We start from the raw sequence: 18,569 nt of genomic DNA on the forward strand, positions 1-18,569 counted from the left end.
TAAATGACGTGCTGAATAACTTGCCCAAGCCGCTTTTGGCCACAATGGAGTCGATTCAAGCCCAGGCAGCAGGCCCCAGAGTCTGTGCCCTCACCCTTAATGGGGGGGCCACTTCTGGGCAGCCCACTCCAGAGGCAGATGGGCCCCTGACAGTCCAACATGGCTCCTCAAGGATTACCTATTGCATTAGTTTGGACTCTTCCATGGAATGTGACAAATTCAACTCAAACTAGCTAAAGCAAAAAAAAAAAAAAAAGAAAAAAGAAAGAGAGAGAGAGAGAAAGGAATTGGCTCAATTCACCAAAACTGCTTCAGGCATGGCTGGATCCAGGAATTCAGATGATGTAATGAGAGGTCCCTGTTCCTCTCCCTGTCTCTTCCTTCTCTTCCCCTCTCATCCCTTCTCTCCACTTCCCGCCCAGATGATGTGTCATGAGATTTTTCTCTTCCCCTATGTCCAGCTCTGTTGCCCTCAGCACTGGCTTCATTTGGGGTAGCAAAGGTGGTTCCCAGTTGTTCTAAGCTTACGGCATAGCTAGAATGCCAGAGAGAGAGCACACCCCCACGGCCCCAGCATCTTCATCAGACTCTCGTAAGCTCTGCGTCTGGCCCTATCACCAGGCAGGAGCGCCAGAATCACTTAGAGACACCAGGCGTGTTCAGCAAGGGGAGGGATGCCGGGCAGACCCAACGTGGTGGTCCCAGCACCCAGTGCCTCTCCGTCTTCCCCAGGGTGGTGAGCAGCTGGATTGAGAGGCGCAAGGTGCAGTCTGAGAAGGCCAACCTGATGATCCTCTTCGACAAGTACCTGCCCACGTGCCTGGATAAGTTGCGCTTTGGGTTTAAGAAGATCACGCCCATACCGGAGATCACAATCACCCAGATGATCCTGTACCTGCTCGAGTGCCTCCTCACAGAGAAGAACGCGCCACCCGACTCCCCCAAAGAGCTGTACGAGCTCTACTTTGTGTTTGCCTGCTTCTGGGCTTTCGGGGGAGCCATGTTCCAGGACCAGGTGAGCAGCCTGCCACGGGGGAGCCCGCCGCCCACGTGAGGTCTCTGGCCGCCCCCAGCTGGGCCCTGCTTGTTATTCTTGTTCTTCAACAGCTTGTAGATTATCGAGTCGAGTTCAGCAAATGGTGGATCAATGAATTTAAAACGATCAAGTTCCCCTCGCAGGGAACGATCTTCGACTACTACATAGATCCTGACACTAAAAAGTTCCTGCCGTGGACGGAAAAAGTGCCTGCCTTTGAGCTGGACCTGGACATCCCACTGCAGGTAACTGCCCCAGAGACAGGTGAGTTTACTGACGACTTAGGAGCAGGACTCCCCGTCCCGTCTCAGGCTTCATGACGGACGACCAAATGCAAACAATTTTCAACAGCAGGACCTTTTAAGTAAACCTGGAGATTGGACAAACTGTTCAGGTCTGCAAGTTAGTTGGAAGGGGGAAAGCGGAGGCTCAGTGTGTCTGAGGCTCACTGCTCCTTCTTCCCCCGCCGCCCTTCCACTCCCCAACCCCAGGCCTCTCTGGTGCACACCACAGAAACCATCCGAATCCGCTACTTCATGGACCTGCTCATGGAGAAGTCGTGGCCATTGATGCTGGTGGGGAACGCGGGCACGGGCAAGTCCGTGCTGATGGGGGACAAGCTGGAGAGCCTCAACACCGACGACTACCTAGTTCAGGCTGTGCCCTTCAACTTCTACACCACCTCAGCCATGCTGCAGGGTGGGGCCGGGGCCAAGAGCAGAACTCCAGTGGGGGCCGGGGGCAGGAGCAGGGGTGCAGGGTGGGGCCGGGGCCAAGAGCAGAACTCCAGTGGGGGCCGGGGGCAGGAGCAGGGGTGCAGGGTGGGGCCGGGGCCAAGAGCAGAACTCCAGTGGGGGCCAGGGGCAGGAGCAGGGGTGCAGCGTGGGGCTGGGGCCAGGAGCAGGGGCACAGGGTGAGGCCAGGTTGAAGTGCAAAGTGGGACTAGGGGTAGGAGCAGGGGTGCAGGGTGGGGTCAAGGACCAGGGTGGGCCCAGAGAGCCCAGCCTGGACACCCCCATTCATGCTCACCCCACATGGCTGCCCCCCAGCCTCCACATTCCCCATGACCCCTTTTCACCAAAGACCCAGGGACTGGCCAGGGTCCTCTTCACTTGCCATACTCCTTCACTGGCCTCTAGCCACAGAGTAGGGGGGATGGGAGTAGGAGCTCCTGGGCAGATCCCGCGAGAGCCCCGGCCATATCCAGTCTGAGGTGGCCCCGAGGCTGTCCAGCTGCAAGGTTCCTGCTGCCTCTGCCTTGGACCCTCCACACTCACGGCTCACTCCTTTGCTCCTGGGGGGGGTGGAGTCGAAGCCCCACCCCCCATCCTCGGTGCCCCCTCCAGGGCCGCTCCCTCGGCCACGGCCTCTGGTGCTGGGGACCCTGGGCCCAGCAGGACCTCCCAGCAGGATGTACCAGGCATGGTGGTAGCCAACTGGCTCCCTTCTCTAGGGGTTCTTGAGAAGCCACTGGAGAAGAAATCTGGTAGGAACTATGGCCCCCCAGGCACCAAGAAGCTGATCTACTTCATCGACGACATGAACATGCCTGAGGTGGACAAGTATGGGACAGTGGCCCCCCACACACTCATCCGGCAGCACATGGACCATGGGCATTGGTGAGTGGGCAGGGAGGGGGGCCCGGGGAGGGGCGGGACCGCGACACACACCACCAGGGTGGAGCCTCGGGGCTGAGGGGTGTTAACAGGTCTCCCCCTACATCCATCTGCTAGGCCCTGGGCAGGCAGCCGTGGCCAAGAGCACCCACGGAGGGAGGACAGACAGGTCCCTCTCCCATCAAGGGTCCCTCTGGCAGGGGAGACAAAGAGGTGCAGTTGGACAGGCAGGGGGAGCTCTGAGGGAGCCCTGCAGTGCGGTCCTAGAGCAGTCCCCCGGTTGGGACAGAGACAGGCCTGGGGAGGCTGCCCTGCAACTGAAAGCTCCAGGCAGTCAGGACCGGTCATGGGACAGACTTGGGAGGGAGAGCAACCTGGCCAGAGCAAATGTCACATGCAAAGGCCCTGTGGGTGGGGTGGGGGGGGCGGGAAGCATGGCACAAGGAGGACCCAGTGTGGCTGGAGTGTAAGAGCCAGAGAGAGAGGGCACTCAGGGCAGCTACAGCGAGACCTCAAGACCCGTGCTGTGGCCCGAGAAGCCTTCTCCCTCGGGCAGCAGAAAGCTTCGGGTGGCACGTTTACAGCTGCAGTTCGGAAAGACCAAAAGAACATTCAGGGCGGTTAACCTAAGTGTGTCTTGACACAAGCGTCCGGTAACGACCTGGCCAGTGGCCCAGGCCAAACCTGGGGGTTTTGAGACCAAAGGAACCCAAGAGCTCCCATCGGAAATCAGACCGTGGAGGCATGAAGCCCACCCCTTGCTGCCAAGAACTAGAGGCAGAGAGGGCTTCACAAGGGTCAAGACCACCGTGCGCATTGCTTGCCCGGTCCTGGCTCCACCACGCTGGGCTCATAGTAGGAAGCCAGGAAGGTTAGAATGGAGCAGGGGCGGGTAATGTGGGGACAGGGTGTCAGGGGCCGCTCCCCGGGGGATGTGACAGAGCCCGGCCACGGGGTAAGCAGGCCCTGAAAGCGGTACAGGATGGCCCCCCTCAAGGAGCTGGAATCTGAGCTCACGCCTGCACCCTGAGCCACTCCGATGCCTCTCCCGTTTCAAAATTTGTCTTGAGAACATGAAGCAAAATTGGCCGCTTCACCTGTAAGCGATATTTATTGAGGCGTTTTTTTTTTTTTTATCTCCACATGCAAGAAATGATTGGGGGTCGGCGGGGGGCCCGGGGATGGCTCCTCCAGGCCGGCGGCACGACATAGCGCGCGTCTCCCTCATGCAGGTATGACAGACAGAAGCTCACATTGAAGGACATCCATAACTGCCAGTACGTGGCTTGCATGAACCCCACCTCTGGATCCTTCACCATCGATCCCAGGCTCCAGGTAGGCAGAGATCAAACTCTGGTTAGCCAGCCGCTGTGGGTTTGAGGCTCACTTTGGCATAAGAAAATAAAAGCATTGATTTGGGGTGTTGTCAGGGCTGCCGGCCGACGTTCTCTGGAGAATTCCCTCACCTTGCGGCATGCATGCGTCAGGGAATTCCCGGGGGCAACGAGACGTGAGCCAGCCCTCCCTCAGACCCCATAGGGCCTACCGAGTTAGCAAATGCAAATACGGGCGGCCAGTCAAATGCGAATTTCAGATCAACAACAAACACTTGCCTAGTATAAGCATGTCCTGTACAATATTGGGACACACTTGTACCAAAAACAATGACTTGCTGTGTATCTGAAACTCAGACGTCACAGGATATCCTGGATTATATCTGCGACCCCACCCAGTCAGGACCTCCCCTCTGAAGTATCTAAGCAGATGGAGACCTAGAATAGAAAACCAGGCCTGTGCCCTGAGACACTCTTTCGCCTCCACCAAAATTTTGCTTGAGAGCATGACGTGTGGATTTGGCGGTTCCGGATACGCTCGATATCTGATGGGATTTTGGCACATGTAAGGCACAAGGAGGACAACTGTCCATTCTGACCATGCCCACAAGACACTAGGGGCGGTGGATAGAGTCTGCTCCCCCAGAAGGCAGCCCCGGCCACAAGCTGGTCCCCGCGGGCTGCCTGATGGGGGTTGTGTTGTTCTGCACAGCGCCATTTCTGTGTGTTTGCTGTGAGCTTCCCAGGCCAGGAGGCCCTCACCACCATCTACAGCACAATCCTGGCCCAGCACCTGGCCTTCCACTCGGTCCCCGTGGTGGTTCAGAGGGTGAGCGGCCAGCTCGTGGCCTCGGCCCTGGGTAAGCTGACCAGCCTCATCCCCCCTCCTGTGGGCACAGCCTACTGCTTTAAGGGGCTGATGGCTTCTTCATAGTTTCCCCTGGTAAATATTTTATTTATACTTTCAAATCAATATTTTTAAATGATGCTATGTTTCAGCAGGAGATATTCTGAAATCCAGTTGCTTGAGGGGAAGGCAGGGGGTAGGAAATTTAGTGTACAGAAATGATTTACATGTCAGTAGAGCAGCAAACCTCCCCCCTTGACAGCTGCGCAGATTCTTACTTCAATTGTCCCTATCTCATAGTCCATTTGCCTTAGAAACTATACCTTAAGCTCTGCACTTCCTGAGGCCATTAAGAGCACCTAAGAATTGATGTATCTCTTTCCTGTAACAGCCCTGCATCAGAAAGTCACTGCAACATTTCTTCCCACGGCCATTAAATTTCACTATGTCTTCAATCTCAGGGATCTCTCCAATATTTTCCAGGTACTGCTCTTCTAGCCTGTTATGGCCACATCCCTGATCTATAGGTGCTCTCCTCCTCTGCTGCTCTCAGGAGAGAAAGCACAGTGTGTATGGACTGACAATAGTGATGGTGATGATGACTGCAATAATGATGGTGATGGTGATGATGGCGATGATGGTGCTGATGGTGGTGATGGTGATGATGGTGACGGTGATGGTGACGGTGATGGTGGTGATGGTGATGGTGACGGTGGTGACGGTGACGGTGGTGACGGTGATGGTGGTGACGGTGATGACGGTGACGGTGGTGACGGTGACGGTGGTGATGGCGATGATGGTGGCGGTGATGATGGTGATGATGATGGTGATGATGATGGTGATGCTGATGATGGTGATCATGGTGATGATAGTAATGGTGATGATGATGATGGTGATGGTGGTGGTGATGATGGTGGTGATGATGATGGTGATGATGATGATGGTGGTTGTGATGATGATGATGGTGATGGTGGTGGTGGTGGTGGTGATGATAGTGATGATGATGATGCTGGTGATGATGTCGGTGGTGATGATGATGATGCTGGTAGTGATGGCGATGGTGATGATGATAGTGATGATGGTGGTGGCGATGATGATGGTGATGGTGGTGGTGGTGATAACAGTGATGGTGGTAATGATGCTGATGGTGATGATGATGTGATGGTGATGATGATGGTGATAATGTCGGTGACGGTGATGATGATGATGGTGATGGTGGTGATGGTGGTGGTGATGATGATGATGGTGATAATATCGGTGATGGTGATGATGATGATAGTGATGATGGCGATGGTGACAATGATGGTGATGATGATGGTGGTGGTGGTGGTGATGATGCTGGTGATGATGCCGGTGATGATGATGATGGTAGTGACGGAGATGGTGATGATGATGATGGTGATGGTAGTGGTGGTGGTGATGACAGTGATGATGATGATGCTGGTGATGTCAGTGGTGATGACGATGATGATGGTAGTGATGGCAATTGTGATGATGGTGATGGTGGTGGTGACGATGATGATGGTGATGATGGTGGTGGGGATAACAGTGATGGTGGCGGTGATGGTTATGATAATGATGGTAGTGATGGCGATGGTGATGATGATGGTGATGACAGTGATGGTGGTAATGATGACAGCAATGATATTTTCTCTTATTTATTGACTGTTTAGTCGGAGCCAGGCACCAGGTTTGGCCACTTACACTCCCATCTTCTCCTCCAAAATACACATAACGTGCTCCTATATCCCCATGTTACAGAAGGGGAATCTAAGACTCCAGGGGGTTAAGGCATGCTCAGCTCAAATGCCATGCCCTCTAGAGGCCCCTCCTCATCCCTATGCTACCCCACTGCCCCCATTTATGTCATTCATAGCCCACATCACAATGTGGACTCCATGAAGGCAGGGCGTACCTTGTTGCTCTGATCCAGGAGTCCCAGGGAGGGCCTGGAAAACGGCAGACCCTCAATAAGAACCTATTGAATGTGTCCAGGGCACTTGGTCAGTAAATGGCTGAGCAGGGCTTGACATGGGCAAGCTTGCTGCAAGAGCCCAGCTCAGAACCCCCTGCTCTGTGGCCTTTGATGTCTGGCTCCCCCCCATGGTCATACTCCCTTGTCCCTTCTCCACTGTCCACACCCTTAGACAAGGAAGCCCTTGGCTCTGTCTTGTGAGAACTACCCCCTACATCTCTCCCTGTGACACACCCTCCAGCCTCCAGGATTTGCATGGCCTTGGCCATCAGTGGCTTCCCTGGCTTGGCAGATCACTGTCCGGCCAAGTGACCACTCTCTTGCTTCATCTTGTGAACAGCACTTGGCTGGCCTTCATAGAGCAGCTAAAGACGCTGACCACCTGTGTCTGGGGCAGGGACTCTTATTCTCCACAGTGGAGATCCTGAGAATACCACTTGACCTAGTCCGCCTCTGGCTGCACGAAGCTGAGAGGGTGTATGGAGACAAAATGGTTGACGAGAAAGACCAGGAAACATTGCGCAGGGTCACCATTGCTTCCACCAAGAAATTCTTTGATGTAAGTCAAGCCGCCAAGTCCCTCTGATGAGCCCAGAGAGGCTCCAAGAGGGCAGAGACCACACTGGGTCCCAAGAAATGACTGTCACGTGAGTGTGCATCTGAGGGAGAAGGGATTGACTCCTCAGTAGGTCAGGATGGGATGACCTCCATCCATCCATTTGGGGTAGAGAAAGGCCTGGTTGGGTCAATGTGTTCTGCTGGAATGTCCTGAGCTTTCTTGGCAGATTCATTTCTTTCTCTTAATGTGATGGGCATGAGACCATCCTAACCAGGGATTTCTGGCAGCAGAGCGAGCCCTGGCAGCAGTGGTTTGGGACCACGAAGACATAGCATCCTGAGCCCGCTATGGCAAGGTGCCAGGGCTACCACTTATGACCTCTGTGCCCGAGATGGACAACAGAAGTGCCTTACCTCTTACTTCTAGGATCTTGGGGATGAGCTCCTATTTGCCAAACCAAATCTCTTCTGCCACTTTTCTCACGGGATCGGTGAGCCCAAATACCTCTCGGTAACCAACGTGGCTCATCTGAACAAACTCCTAGTGGACGTCCTAGACAGTTACAATGAAGTCAACGCAGTCATGAACTTGGTGAGTAGTGTTCGAGCTGCCAGCAAGGGCAAGGGGCTGGGACCCGGGTTTCCTGTCCTTTCTCATTATGAACCCCTTAATGATGCTCTGGGGCGCGTGACTCACAGCAAACACCGCCGGGTCTGAGAGGAGAGTCTGTGCCGTGGAAGGAGCTGAGTCCAGGTGCGCTGGGATGCTGAGGTGTCTCTCTGGCCTCCACAGGTGCTGTTTGAAGATGCGGTGGCTCACATCTGCAGGATCAACCGCATCCTGGAGTTGCCCCGTGGGAATGCCCTGCTGGTGGGTGTGGGCGGCAGCGGCAAGCAGAGCCTCTCACGCCTGGCCGCCTACATCAGCGCACTGGACGTGTTCCAGATCACCCTCAAGAAGGGCTACGGGATCCCTGACCTCAAGGTGAGATGTGGCTTTCTGACAAGCCGCCCTTGGCAGTGGGGGGCGGGGTGGAGAAAACTCTGACCACTCATATGTCCAGCACACAGAAAGTGAACGTCACCGCAGGTCCTCGTCGTACAAAGTAAGGGCCAGGACACGTTTCAGGCAGTGCCCAGGTGCACGTGGCAAAGGCAAGAGGATGTGTGGGTCTCCGTTCCTGCTGGGCTGGGGTCTGCAGTGACAGCACAGACAAGAGCAAAGGCCCTGGTTCTTGCCCCTGGTCACAGGGCTGCTCTGAGTCGCTCCCCGTTCACCAGATTAAATAATTCAGGGCTGTTACTGGGTCTCTAACGACAAACTTGGATTCGGGAAGGCTGCTTTTTGAGTTAATTAAATAAACATTAGCGTAAACAGGTCTCCCATCCCCAAGATATGCCGCCGAGGCTTTTTATTGATTTCTTTTTCCCGAAAATTTGCTCTGTCAGGGAACTGTGTGCTCGTCAAACATGATTAGCCCAGAACAAATCATCGTAGTGCTTCAGATTGGAGCGGAGATTGATTCGACCACATTCCACGAGCACGTCTCTCTTTGCACCGGTGCCCGGGGCTGCTTCTGCGGGCCAGGAGAGTGCCTGACCCGGCGAGACCCTCCCCACCGCACAGGGCCCCCCAGCAGCCGCGGGCGGGCAGCTTTAGTGGGGCGATCTGGAGCCCCGCCAGGGCGCAGCGTCCTGGATCCTCTGCGGGAGGAGGTGGTCTGCTGGCCAAGGCCCCGGGAAGGACAGTGGGAACGGTGCCCTGCCAGCAACACCAGGTGGGCTGAGCCAGAGACTGCGACCTCTGGATCAGCATCTGGCTCCTGGTTGTCATTGTCCCCGATGGATTCTGCTCTTTCTATCAGAGGACTAGCAACTGTGTTTTTTTAAGTCCCCCCCGCCTTAAGGGAAGGGTCTCCCTACGTGGGTTCTCCCAGAGGCTGCCTCCTGCCCCGATCAACTCTCAGCTTAGCCAATCACATAAGTTCACACTGATTTCCCGAGTGCGCTCAAGGGCAACTAGGACCCTTGCATCCGAGCTGTATTGTCTCAGTGGGTTTTCTCTGCTGGGAAGTTTCCAGTCTATTAACCAAATTGTATTGGGTTAATGCATCCTGTCCCTTGCTCTGTCCCTGTGCAGATTTTGTCCCCGGTTCCTCACTTTAGGGTCAGTTTTGGGTGTTGAGTCTGAGCAGTGTTACTCTACTCGTAGGCATCGGCTGCAGCCACGCCAAGGCCTGTCCCCTCAATACCCGGACGGAGCCGTTTTGTGCTAACCATTCCCTGTCCCTGATGAAGCAGCTGCTGTGGGTTTAGAAGGAAGGAAGGAGACAAAGTGGGCTAGCGGGCCTTGCACTGGGCTGTTAGTGATGTGACCTTGTTCTATAGTCTGTGGCATAATCTGTGGACGCCCACTGGAGGTTAGGGATGCGGCAGCAAAGGGGTCAGGAACCGCCCCCTGAGGGACGGCTTGAGCCACATGGAAAATCCTGGACTTGGTCCCCGGAAAATGAGATGCCGTCAAGCGTTTGAGCAGAGAGGACCAAGTGAAGGGTGGTTGGAGGACCAGAGAGAGTGGTGCAGGGTGACCAGTAGGAAGGTGTGGAAAAACCCAGTGACCCCACGAAGGCTGGGACTGGACAGTGTCGTGAGGTGGGAGAGAGAGGCCCGAGTCTAGGGGTGGCCCCGAGGGCTCTGCCTGTGCAGGGGGACTGTGTGGAGACAGGGCTTGCCTGGGGCCCCACACCCTGCCCTCCCCGGGCCAGCCCACAGTCTAATAAGCAGCTTCAGGGACCTCCCAGCCAGAGACGGGAGCTTGTGCCCCCCTCCATCACCACCGATCCCTAGATTCACCTGGATGCAGGTGATCATTGACCTCCTTCTCAATGGGAGCTGAGCTTTCGGAGCTGACGGTGATGTCCGCACCTGCAGCAGGGACCAGCAGGGTGGTGCCCCCCGCCAGGCAGGAAATGAGGATGGGACAGAACTGGGCTGGGGGCCGAGGGCAGCCAAGTCACAAGTGCCAGGAGGAACCCATGTCATGAACGCCACTCCGCGGATGGGGGTGTCCGAGGAATCTGGGGGAGAGGAAGGACATGCTGGGGGGTTGGGAAGTGCTGGGAGGTGGCAGGCAGAGACCCCAGGACAGGCCCGGTAGCCTAGGAAGGTGGGAATATGGGGGTGGGCAAGGGAACACAGACATGGCCCACAGCGCTTACGGGAAACTCAGACGCTACAGAGAGCAAGTCGTCAAGCCCCGCATGCGCACGTCACTCCTTGGACGGCTGCGCCAGGCGTTCTGCGCACGAACCCACACTCGGCGCGTGTGTGCTGGCATGTTCTTGGGGAACAGCAGCTCTCCGTACTGCTGTGTGATGAGCTTATCTTTTTTTCCTTTTTACTGTTCTCCTTCATGTATTCCTCCCGCACCGACCATGCAGCTATTCTCTGAGCTGTTTGTTTAAATCCTACCGAGGACATGACAGGCCTCACACTGAGTGTAGGGATTGCTCAGAGCACGGTCCTCAGTCTGGGACCAGCTCCAGACCCGAGCCCGTGGTGCATTTATTCGGGACCTCTTTTAGGGTCTCTGAAGTTTTGTGTTTTTTTTCCTTTTTCTTTTCTTGGTAGTAAAACGGACCTAACACAAAATTTACTGTTGTAACTATGCAGGTCAGTGACGTTACGTACGTTCACAGTGTTTCATAACCACCCCCAGTCGCCAGAGCTCCTTCATCTGCTCACACTAGCCCCACCCCCGCCCCCAGCCCCTGGCGCCCACCCCCCACCAGTCCAGCTGCCTCAGGGGCCTCACCCGAGTGGACTCCTTCAGCATTTGTCGTTTGGGGGCTGGCTGACGTCACTTGGCATCACGTCCTCCAGGCCCGGCCGTGTTGTATAGCGTGGGTCACGATGTCCTTCCGGTGTAAGCCTGAATAGTAATCCATCCTATGGAGAGACCGCGTTTTGTCTGTCCGTTGGTCGGTTGACCGACACGTGGGCTTTGGTGATCCCAAGGTCCCGGGCCCCATTCTACAGACCCTGCACATTCCTTGCAAAGCTGACCCCCAGCTGTCCCTTCCCCGGTGGCTGTCAGACTCTGAGCGTGTCCTCCTTGGGTCCAGGTTGACCTGAGCACACAGTACATAAAGTCGGCGGTGAAGAACGTCCCCTCGGTGTTCCTGATGACAGACTCCCAGGTGGCCGAGGAGCAGTTTCTGGTGCTGATCAATGACCTTCTGGCCTCGGGGGAGATCCCTGGGCTGTTCATGGACGACGAGGTGGAGAACATCATCTCCTCCATGCGACCACAAGTGAAGTCCCTCGGCATGACTGACACTCGGGAAGCATGCTGGAAATTCTTCATTGAGAAAGTGCGCAGGCAGCTTAAGGTAGGAGCCCTCGTCTTCACGGCATCCCAGGGAGTCCCAGGTTGTCTGGGAATGAGGTCCCGTGTCCCTGGGAACCGGCCCTGCTGAAGGGATTGTACCCCTCCCTGTCCTCGGGCCTCATCTGCCCACTCTGTCCTTCACCCGGCCTTTCTCTTCCCCCTCTTGCGGGGCCCACGTCAGAAGGCTTGGGGCGCCCTCTGCACTCCCCCATCTCTCACGAAAGGCGTGAAGTCAGTGGAACGTTCACTGGTTTCGAGGGAAACCCAGAAGCAGGGGTGCGCTGTGCAGACATGTGGAAACAGACAACAGGGAGCTTTCCTCCCGATCGAGCTCTCTGCCCGCGTGAGCCTGGCCCTCAGCACCACCGCCCCATGAGCAGCTCCCCTGTGTCCCGCCTCCAGGTGATCCTATGTTTCTCTCCCGTGGGCTCCATCCTGCGCGTGCGGGCAAGGAAATTCCCTGCCATCGTCAACTGCACGGCCATCAACTGGTTCCACGAGTGGCCGGAAGACGCCCTTGTGTCCGTGAGTGCACGCTTCCTCGAGGAAACCGAGGGTATTCACGTGAGTCACTGGGCACAGCCCCGTCCGCCGTCCCCCAAGCCGGTGCTCACAGAGTCGGGGGGGCGGGGGGCGTCTGCGGCCTGCGACAGAGGGACCCCGCACCCTCTGCCTCCAGGGCTCGGACAAGGGTGAGCCGGGTGAGGACTCACCCTTGTGCAAAATTTAAGAGGCGGGAGGAGGGAGCGCCTGGGTGGCTCAGTCGTTGAGCGTCTGCCTTCGGCTCGGGTCATGATCCCAAGGTCCTGGGATCGAGCCCCGCATCGGGCTCCCTGCTCGGCGGGAGGCCTGCTTCTCCCTCTCCCTCTCCCCTTGCCTGTGTTCCTGCTCTCGCTGTCTCTCCCTCTGTCAAATAAATAAATAATAAAAAAGAGGGGGGAGGGGGAGGCGTGACATCAGTAATCAAGACCAGTAATGTCTTAATGTGATACTTTTAAAAATCTCAATTAATGCTAAATAATTCACAGTGAACAAAACTGTAAACAAAGATAAGCTGCTGGTTGTCGGTTTCATGGCCAGGGGACACCCATTTCAACCAGCTGGGGGTGCCGCACCCCTGTGGCCCCACTGCCCACCAGGGCTGGGTCAAGAGGGTTGACGCCAGTGTGCCAACAGATTGAGCAAGGCTGGCTTTAAACACAGTCCCTGATCAGGGCTGATGGGAGCACTGCACTTACTCCTGCCCCGGGCTTCGACACAGCTCCGCCCAGGGCCGCTTCCTCACCTCTGGCCTGCCCCTATTACAGGCCGCGACAAGTATGATGGGTACCGGGGCTTTCTTTCATGGGAACGACCCAGGTTCGCTGTTTGAGCTAATTGCCAGCCTCGAAACGATCATTAAACTCTGACCCAGCCAACGGAAGGAATGAGCAGCCCTACAATAAATCACACTTGGTTATCACGTTTTATTTATTGTGAACACATATTCGGTTATGAAGTAGGATAAAATAAACCTGAAATTAACGTTTCCCCCTAGTTTAAGAGATGGGTAAAAGCCCCTGCTTGTCATCGCTAGAGCGCCCACGTTTGGGACGGGCCGTTCCCAGAACACTGCAGTTCCCACGTTTCACTGGGGGGCACAGATGTGGGTGTCCAGCCCCCAAGAGAGCGGCCTCCTAAGATTGGGGAATGGCCCCACTCCTGGTACCAGGGAGGGCCAGCGAGTAGATGCCCAAGAAGAAGCATGCGTTGGATGAACACACTCCCAAATCAACTCTAATTGGGCGGTATCACTTGGACAGTTCCTGGGGCAGAGCCCTCGGGCAAGTGGGGCGGCCCAGATGGTGGTGGCCGTGACCCTGATGTGGGAAGGGAGTTGCTAAACCCAAGGACCCAGCGCAGTAAATGCTTGCTGGATCGCCCGGGTTGCTCAAACATGCTGCCAGGCCCTGCCCTTTCCCAGGGATGCAAGCATGTGAGTCAGGGACAGAGAATCACAGGAATAACGCTGTGCCCTGTCCCCGGTGCTTAGCCACGTCCGGGGTGGAGCAATGTCACCAGTGCCCGGGACAGCCTCTGCAGGCACTGCTGTCTTGAGCCTCAAGCGGGTTGAATGGCCAAGGTTGAGAGAGGGCATGCATCTCATCGGGGGTCCTGGCGAGGACGGGAAACCCCACCCTGCTGAATCGCAGTGGCCAGCAGCCTCCTCCTCCCCACGGGAGTGGGGTCGCTCCCTCCCGCCAGGGAACCAGGAACGAACGGCCCCCTCTTGCCTTTGCAGCCAGAAGTCAAGGCCTCCATCAGCCTCTTCATGTCCTATGTGCACACAACGGTCAACGAGATGTCCAAGTTGTACTTGGCCACGGAGAGGCGCTACAATTACACCACACCCAAAACCTTCCTGGAGCAGATCAAACTTTACCAGAACCTGCTGGCCAAGAAGAGAATGGAGCTGGTGGCCAAGATCGAGAGGCTGGAGAATGGTCTGATGAAGCTGCAGAGCACAGCGTCCCAGGTAGGGAAGGCAGGGGCTCTGCCAGCAGGTCCCAGAACCTTCCCCTGAGCAAGAGAAACAGAACTCCCACCTTGGAGAAACTTCCATTCTCAAACCACAGAGAACGTGTGGGTTTTACTATAGAAAATGGGTTCAACATGCTTTGGCAATGCTGATGTCATTGTGTTGGGCGCTTTACGTGGGGGCCCAAGTCCCGCGGGATTTGTGCGTCGGGGCTAGTGCGTCCGTGACCACGCGCCCATTCCCGGATGACTCGCAGGCTGTGGGGGCCCAGATGGAAAGGCTTTTGCCATCCAGTTTTCTGCTTGGCTTTAGGTGCCCTCCCTCGTGTAGCCCCGGCCCCATCATCTTCACTGCCCATTGCTGGGGTTCCCGAGGGAGCCAGGAAAACAGCCCCGACCCCGCTTCCCTGCCCAGGTGTGACCCCGCACAGCTGGGGCCGTCCCGCCTCTGCCCCCAGGGAGACCAAGCCCATGAGCCAGAGCCAGGTCAGCTTGCCCCCGCCACAGGCAGTGTGGCAAGGGTCAAGGCCACCCCTGTGGGGCGTGGAGTGGGGAAGATGGCAGGGGGTGTCCCAGGAAGACGGAGCTGGGAGGGGCCAAGCAGGACTGCTCCCACTCAGACAGATGCCGCAGAAAAGAATAGGGAGGGGCCCAGCCAAGCAGGCCGCTTCTCTTCTCCCAGATGAACCTTCCAGACATGGTCCTGTTACAGCGACTGAGGGGCCTCCTTGTGGGAGAAACCATCAAGAATGCGGCGGCATAGCCTACCCTATCACTCACTCCTTCCCCGCACTCCCTCCCGCCTGGCACGACCACGGGCGGCACGACCACGGGCAGCCTGGCCCCGGCCCCAAGCTTTTGGTGCCGCCCCACCAGCCTGTGCGTGGCGGCCAGGGCCCACGCTTGCCCATCTCTGGGTATCTCCTCCCCCAGGTGGATGATTTAAAAGCCACGCTGGCGATTCAGGAGGCTGAACTCAAGCAGAAAAATGAGAATGCGGACAAGCTCATCCACGTGGTGGGCGTGGAAACTGAGAAGGTCAGCAAAGAGAAAGCCATCGCCGACGAGGAAGAGGCCAAGGTGGAGGTCATCAACAAGGTGCGGACAAGCACGGCTCCTAAGCACTGTGACTCGTGGCTTTGCCAGGCCAGGCTTCCCTCCCCTGAGCGCTCAGTACCTCCTCCAGGCCCAGGCAAAGGCTGGGAGGTTCTCCCAAACTTGCGGGAGCCCCCGCTCCCACGCATGAGGCCCCTGGCTCAGAGGAGGGCTGTCCTTTAGAGAAATGCCCATCCAGGAGCCGGTCTCCTCAAAGTGCAGTGCCCAGGGCGCGGTGGCAGCATTGCCAGGAGCTGGTGAGAAATGCAGGTTCTCGGGTCTGCATCTTAACAAGATGCCCGTGACCCACGAGCACATTAAGGGTTGAGAAGCCCGCCTCGGACTGGAGCCCTGGTCCTCAGACCCGCTGCACCGGGAGCCCCCAGAGGTGCCGATGTCTCTGGCCCCGGTGGGGAGAGGGCCACCTCGCCGAAGAGCTTTCTCCCCACCCCTCCCTGCATGCCTCTGATGCCCCCAGACATGCACCTGCGTGAGTGTTTGAATGAAGAGTGTTCCAGGAATTGCCTGTTATCTCTTGAGATGCAGCATGGCATGGTAGCAAGTGGTTTCTAGGAGGAGGGGTCTGACGCTGCCACCAGGTGCTGGAGGAGGAAGCTGAGGGCCAGGTGGGGCGGCAGGAGCTCCCTCTGTTCCTCCTTGTAACCCACACACCCAACTCTCGGAGGCCCAGGGTGGTCGGCAGCTAGCCAGCGGCAGAGTCAGGAACTGAGCCGGGACCCACATCCACACCCCAAACTGTGCCACAGGCAGCTGTTAACGTCCGGGTGCCCATCCCTCCCCAACGCCTGCATCTGGAAATGGCCCCCTGGCGGGGCGGGTGCTCCAGGGAAGAAGCTGACCACGTCCGCACCTTCTGTGCCCGTTCCTGCAATCATGCCCCACACTGTCCGTAAAGTTGGCGGCTGGATGGACCCCCCACACGGTGCTTTGCAGAGACCCTGTCCCTTCTGTCTTCCCTCCTCTGAGCCCAGCAAAGCCCCCCAGCCCCTCCTGGCTTCATCACTGAGGCTCTTCCTCATTGATAGATACCAAGTTGTTGCTGGTCTCTGTGCTTGGCATCCCGAGGCTCAGAGGGGTTCTTCGGGACTCGAGGAGGAAATGCATGCATGCATGAAAATGCTCTCACTTTCTTAAGGGGAGGGCGAGTTCTACCTCCAATGTGCTCCATTTTGGACAGATTACACAATGGCACCAAGAGACCACAAGGCCTCAGAGCCAGTGGTGTGGGGTCCACGTGGCCCCAGGTTTTCCCTCCAGTCCTGGGAGCTGGGCGCATAGAAGGACCGGTTCCCATTCCAGAATCCCGAGTCTGCGGCCCCAGCACGGCTTCTTCCAACCTGAGTGTTGGGTGGCAGGGAGGAGAAAGGCGGGCTCCAGGCAGTGGGTGGGGACCTCGGGGCATGAAGGGGAGCACGGGACACAGCCCTGCCGCCACCATGGGGGACGCACCATGGGGGACAAACCTCTGTGCCCGGGCTTTGGGGGGGGGGGGGAAGGCCACCCTCCTCACTCCCGTCCGTGCTCCCTCGCTGCTGCCCAGGGCTCCACGTACACACGCACTCACACACACGTGCACACACACTTGCGTGCAGCCCCCCTCCCCCCCGCATTGATCTTTCCCGCGTGGCTTCCTTCCAGAATGTCACAGAGAAACAAAAGGCTTGTGAAACGGACCTGGCCAAGGCCGAGCCAGCCCTCCTGGCCGCGCAGGAAGCTCTCGACACTCTGAATAAGGTGAGGGCAGGAAAGAAAGAAACAGGACCGGCCCCAGGGGGAGGAGAAAGCCGTGGCATTGGTGCAGGGGGCCGCAGGCTCTTTGCAGGGGGCCACAGGCTCTCGGCAGCTTCCCACGGTCGCCACAGGGCCTCCGGGTCCGGCGCACAGGGCTACATCCCCTCCCAGCTGCCTCCTGTCCTTTGCAGAACAACCTGACAGAGCTGAAGTCCTTCGGATCCCCCCCGGATGCCGTGGTCAACGTCACGGCCGCTGTCATGATCCTGACCGCGCCCGGGGGCAAGATCCCCAAGGATAAGAGCTGGAAAGCTGCGAAAATCATGATGGGCAAAGTGGACACCTTCCTGGACTCCCTGAAAAAGTTTGACAAGGAGCACATCCCCGAGGCCTGCCTGAAAGCATTTAAGTGAGTCCGGGCTGGGCCGCGCCGCGGGCTTCTGTTGGCTTCTTGCTCTGTCGGGAGTGCGGTACGTCCCGGCGCTGTGCGGTCCCCCGGTCCTCTCCAACCCGCCCCAGCCAGCGGCCCGTTCCCAAGGGCAGCCTGTGCTCACCAGGGTGGGCAGGGGAGCAAGGTGGGACCCCAGAGACGGCGGGCGGCAGCGGGCCTGGGGAGATCTGGCTGCACCAGAGTCCAGTGTCCAGGTGAAGCATGGCCCCGGCTGCATCGCCCTCTGCCTTCCCCACCTGAAGGATCAGGGCAGGCGGGCAGCCCCATGGCTCAAAGTCTAGGCACCCCCTTCCCCACACAGCACACGAGAGGGTCTAGCAACGCTGCACGCGGCCGTCAGGACGCTGGGAGCTGCGGGCCCACGAGAGGCGCCACCAGTGGCCCCCCCTCCGAGGCAAGAGCAGTTGTGCACACGAGCACGGGTGATGCACACGCACCACACACACCCTGTACATATACACAGGTGCACACGTGTGTGCCGTGATCATCCCGCTGGCTCGGGCTCCATCAGGCGTGGTTTCATCTTTCCGTTGCTGTCACCTTAAGCGCGCCACGTCTGGAGGGACATGCACAGCGGGTGGGCAGTGTTGCTGTGGGGTGCGCGTGGGACAAGACGCCGAGGGGCCTCCCTGCTGGGTTAGGTCTCTGCGCAGTTGAAATGGTACCGTACGTACACAGGGCTGTCGGGGCGCCGTCTAGCTAACCTGGGGGAAAAGAACGATGTTCTGCTACGTCAGCAGCCTGACCTGTAGCTGGCAGACAATCCCGTGGCGGATGGATTGGCGCGTCTGTAGCTCCGCCCGCACAGTGGAGGGATCCGCCGGCTCCTGGATGGCCACCCCCCACGTGCCTGACGTGTGCTGAAAGAGGCAAACCCGTTCTAATATCGACCTAAACAAAGCGTGAAGTAAACCAGAGGGAGGAGATGACGGGCCGTGCTCCCAGCCTGAATTCAGACCACTTTTCGGTCATTATCTTGAATCATGCACTGGAAATTC

General features: G+C 57.5%; 2 protein-coding genes across 2 annotated transcripts in view; one reads left to right on the forward strand and one right to left on the reverse strand.

Annotated features, from left to right (window-relative positions):
- The window catches only part of DNAH17 (dynein axonemal heavy chain 17), a 96,099-nt gene that overhangs the window by 53,711 nt on the left and 23,819 nt on the right, over nucleotides 1-18,569 (forward strand). Inside the window, 16 exon segments of the mRNA XM_088028108.1 lie at nucleotides 733-1,015; nucleotides 1,108-1,281; nucleotides 1,528-1,735; nucleotides 2,490-2,655; nucleotides 3,885-3,987; nucleotides 4,699-4,846; nucleotides 5,225-5,316; nucleotides 7,206-7,367; nucleotides 7,794-7,958; nucleotides 8,160-8,351; nucleotides 11,491-11,757; nucleotides 12,159-12,320; nucleotides 14,038-14,271; nucleotides 15,207-15,371; nucleotides 17,028-17,123; nucleotides 17,312-17,529. Of these exon segments, the coding sequence (XP_087884234.1) occupies nucleotides 733-1,015; nucleotides 1,108-1,281; nucleotides 1,528-1,735; nucleotides 2,490-2,655; nucleotides 3,885-3,987; nucleotides 4,699-4,846; nucleotides 5,225-5,316; nucleotides 7,206-7,367; nucleotides 7,794-7,958; nucleotides 8,160-8,351; nucleotides 11,491-11,757; nucleotides 12,159-12,320; nucleotides 14,038-14,271; nucleotides 15,207-15,371; nucleotides 17,028-17,123; nucleotides 17,312-17,529 (2,835 nt within the window).
- Nucleotides 5,691-6,566, reverse strand: LOC148163355 (uncharacterized). The gene is made up of 2 exons (XM_088028127.1): nucleotides 6,538-6,566; nucleotides 5,691-6,486 (listed from the first exon to the last, which is right to left on the reverse strand). The coding sequence occupies exons 1-2, from the start codon at nucleotides 6,564-6,566 to the stop codon at nucleotides 5,691-5,693; spliced, it is 825 nt and encodes a 274-aa protein (XP_087884253.1).

This window comes from Eumetopias jubatus, unplaced genomic scaffold (assembly GCF_037043125.1).
Source record: "Eumetopias jubatus isolate StellerSeaLion01/CBP00866 unplaced genomic scaffold, mEumJub1_p1.0 scaffold_10, whole genome shotgun sequence".
Classification (NCBI taxonomy): domain Eukaryota; kingdom Metazoa; phylum Chordata; class Mammalia; order Carnivora; family Otariidae; genus Eumetopias; species Eumetopias jubatus.

What these genes read in the sequence shown, in the direction of transcription:
- LOC148163355 (XM_088028127.1), bottom strand. Translation starts at nt 6,566, where the DNA reads ATGTGTATTTTGGAGGAGAAGATGGGAGT. An exon ending in TTGGAGGAGAAGATGGGAGT is followed by an intron (nt 6,487 to 6,537) that starts GTAAGTGGCCAA and finishes TCAATAAATAAG; the next exon opens with AGAAAATATCATTGCTGTCA.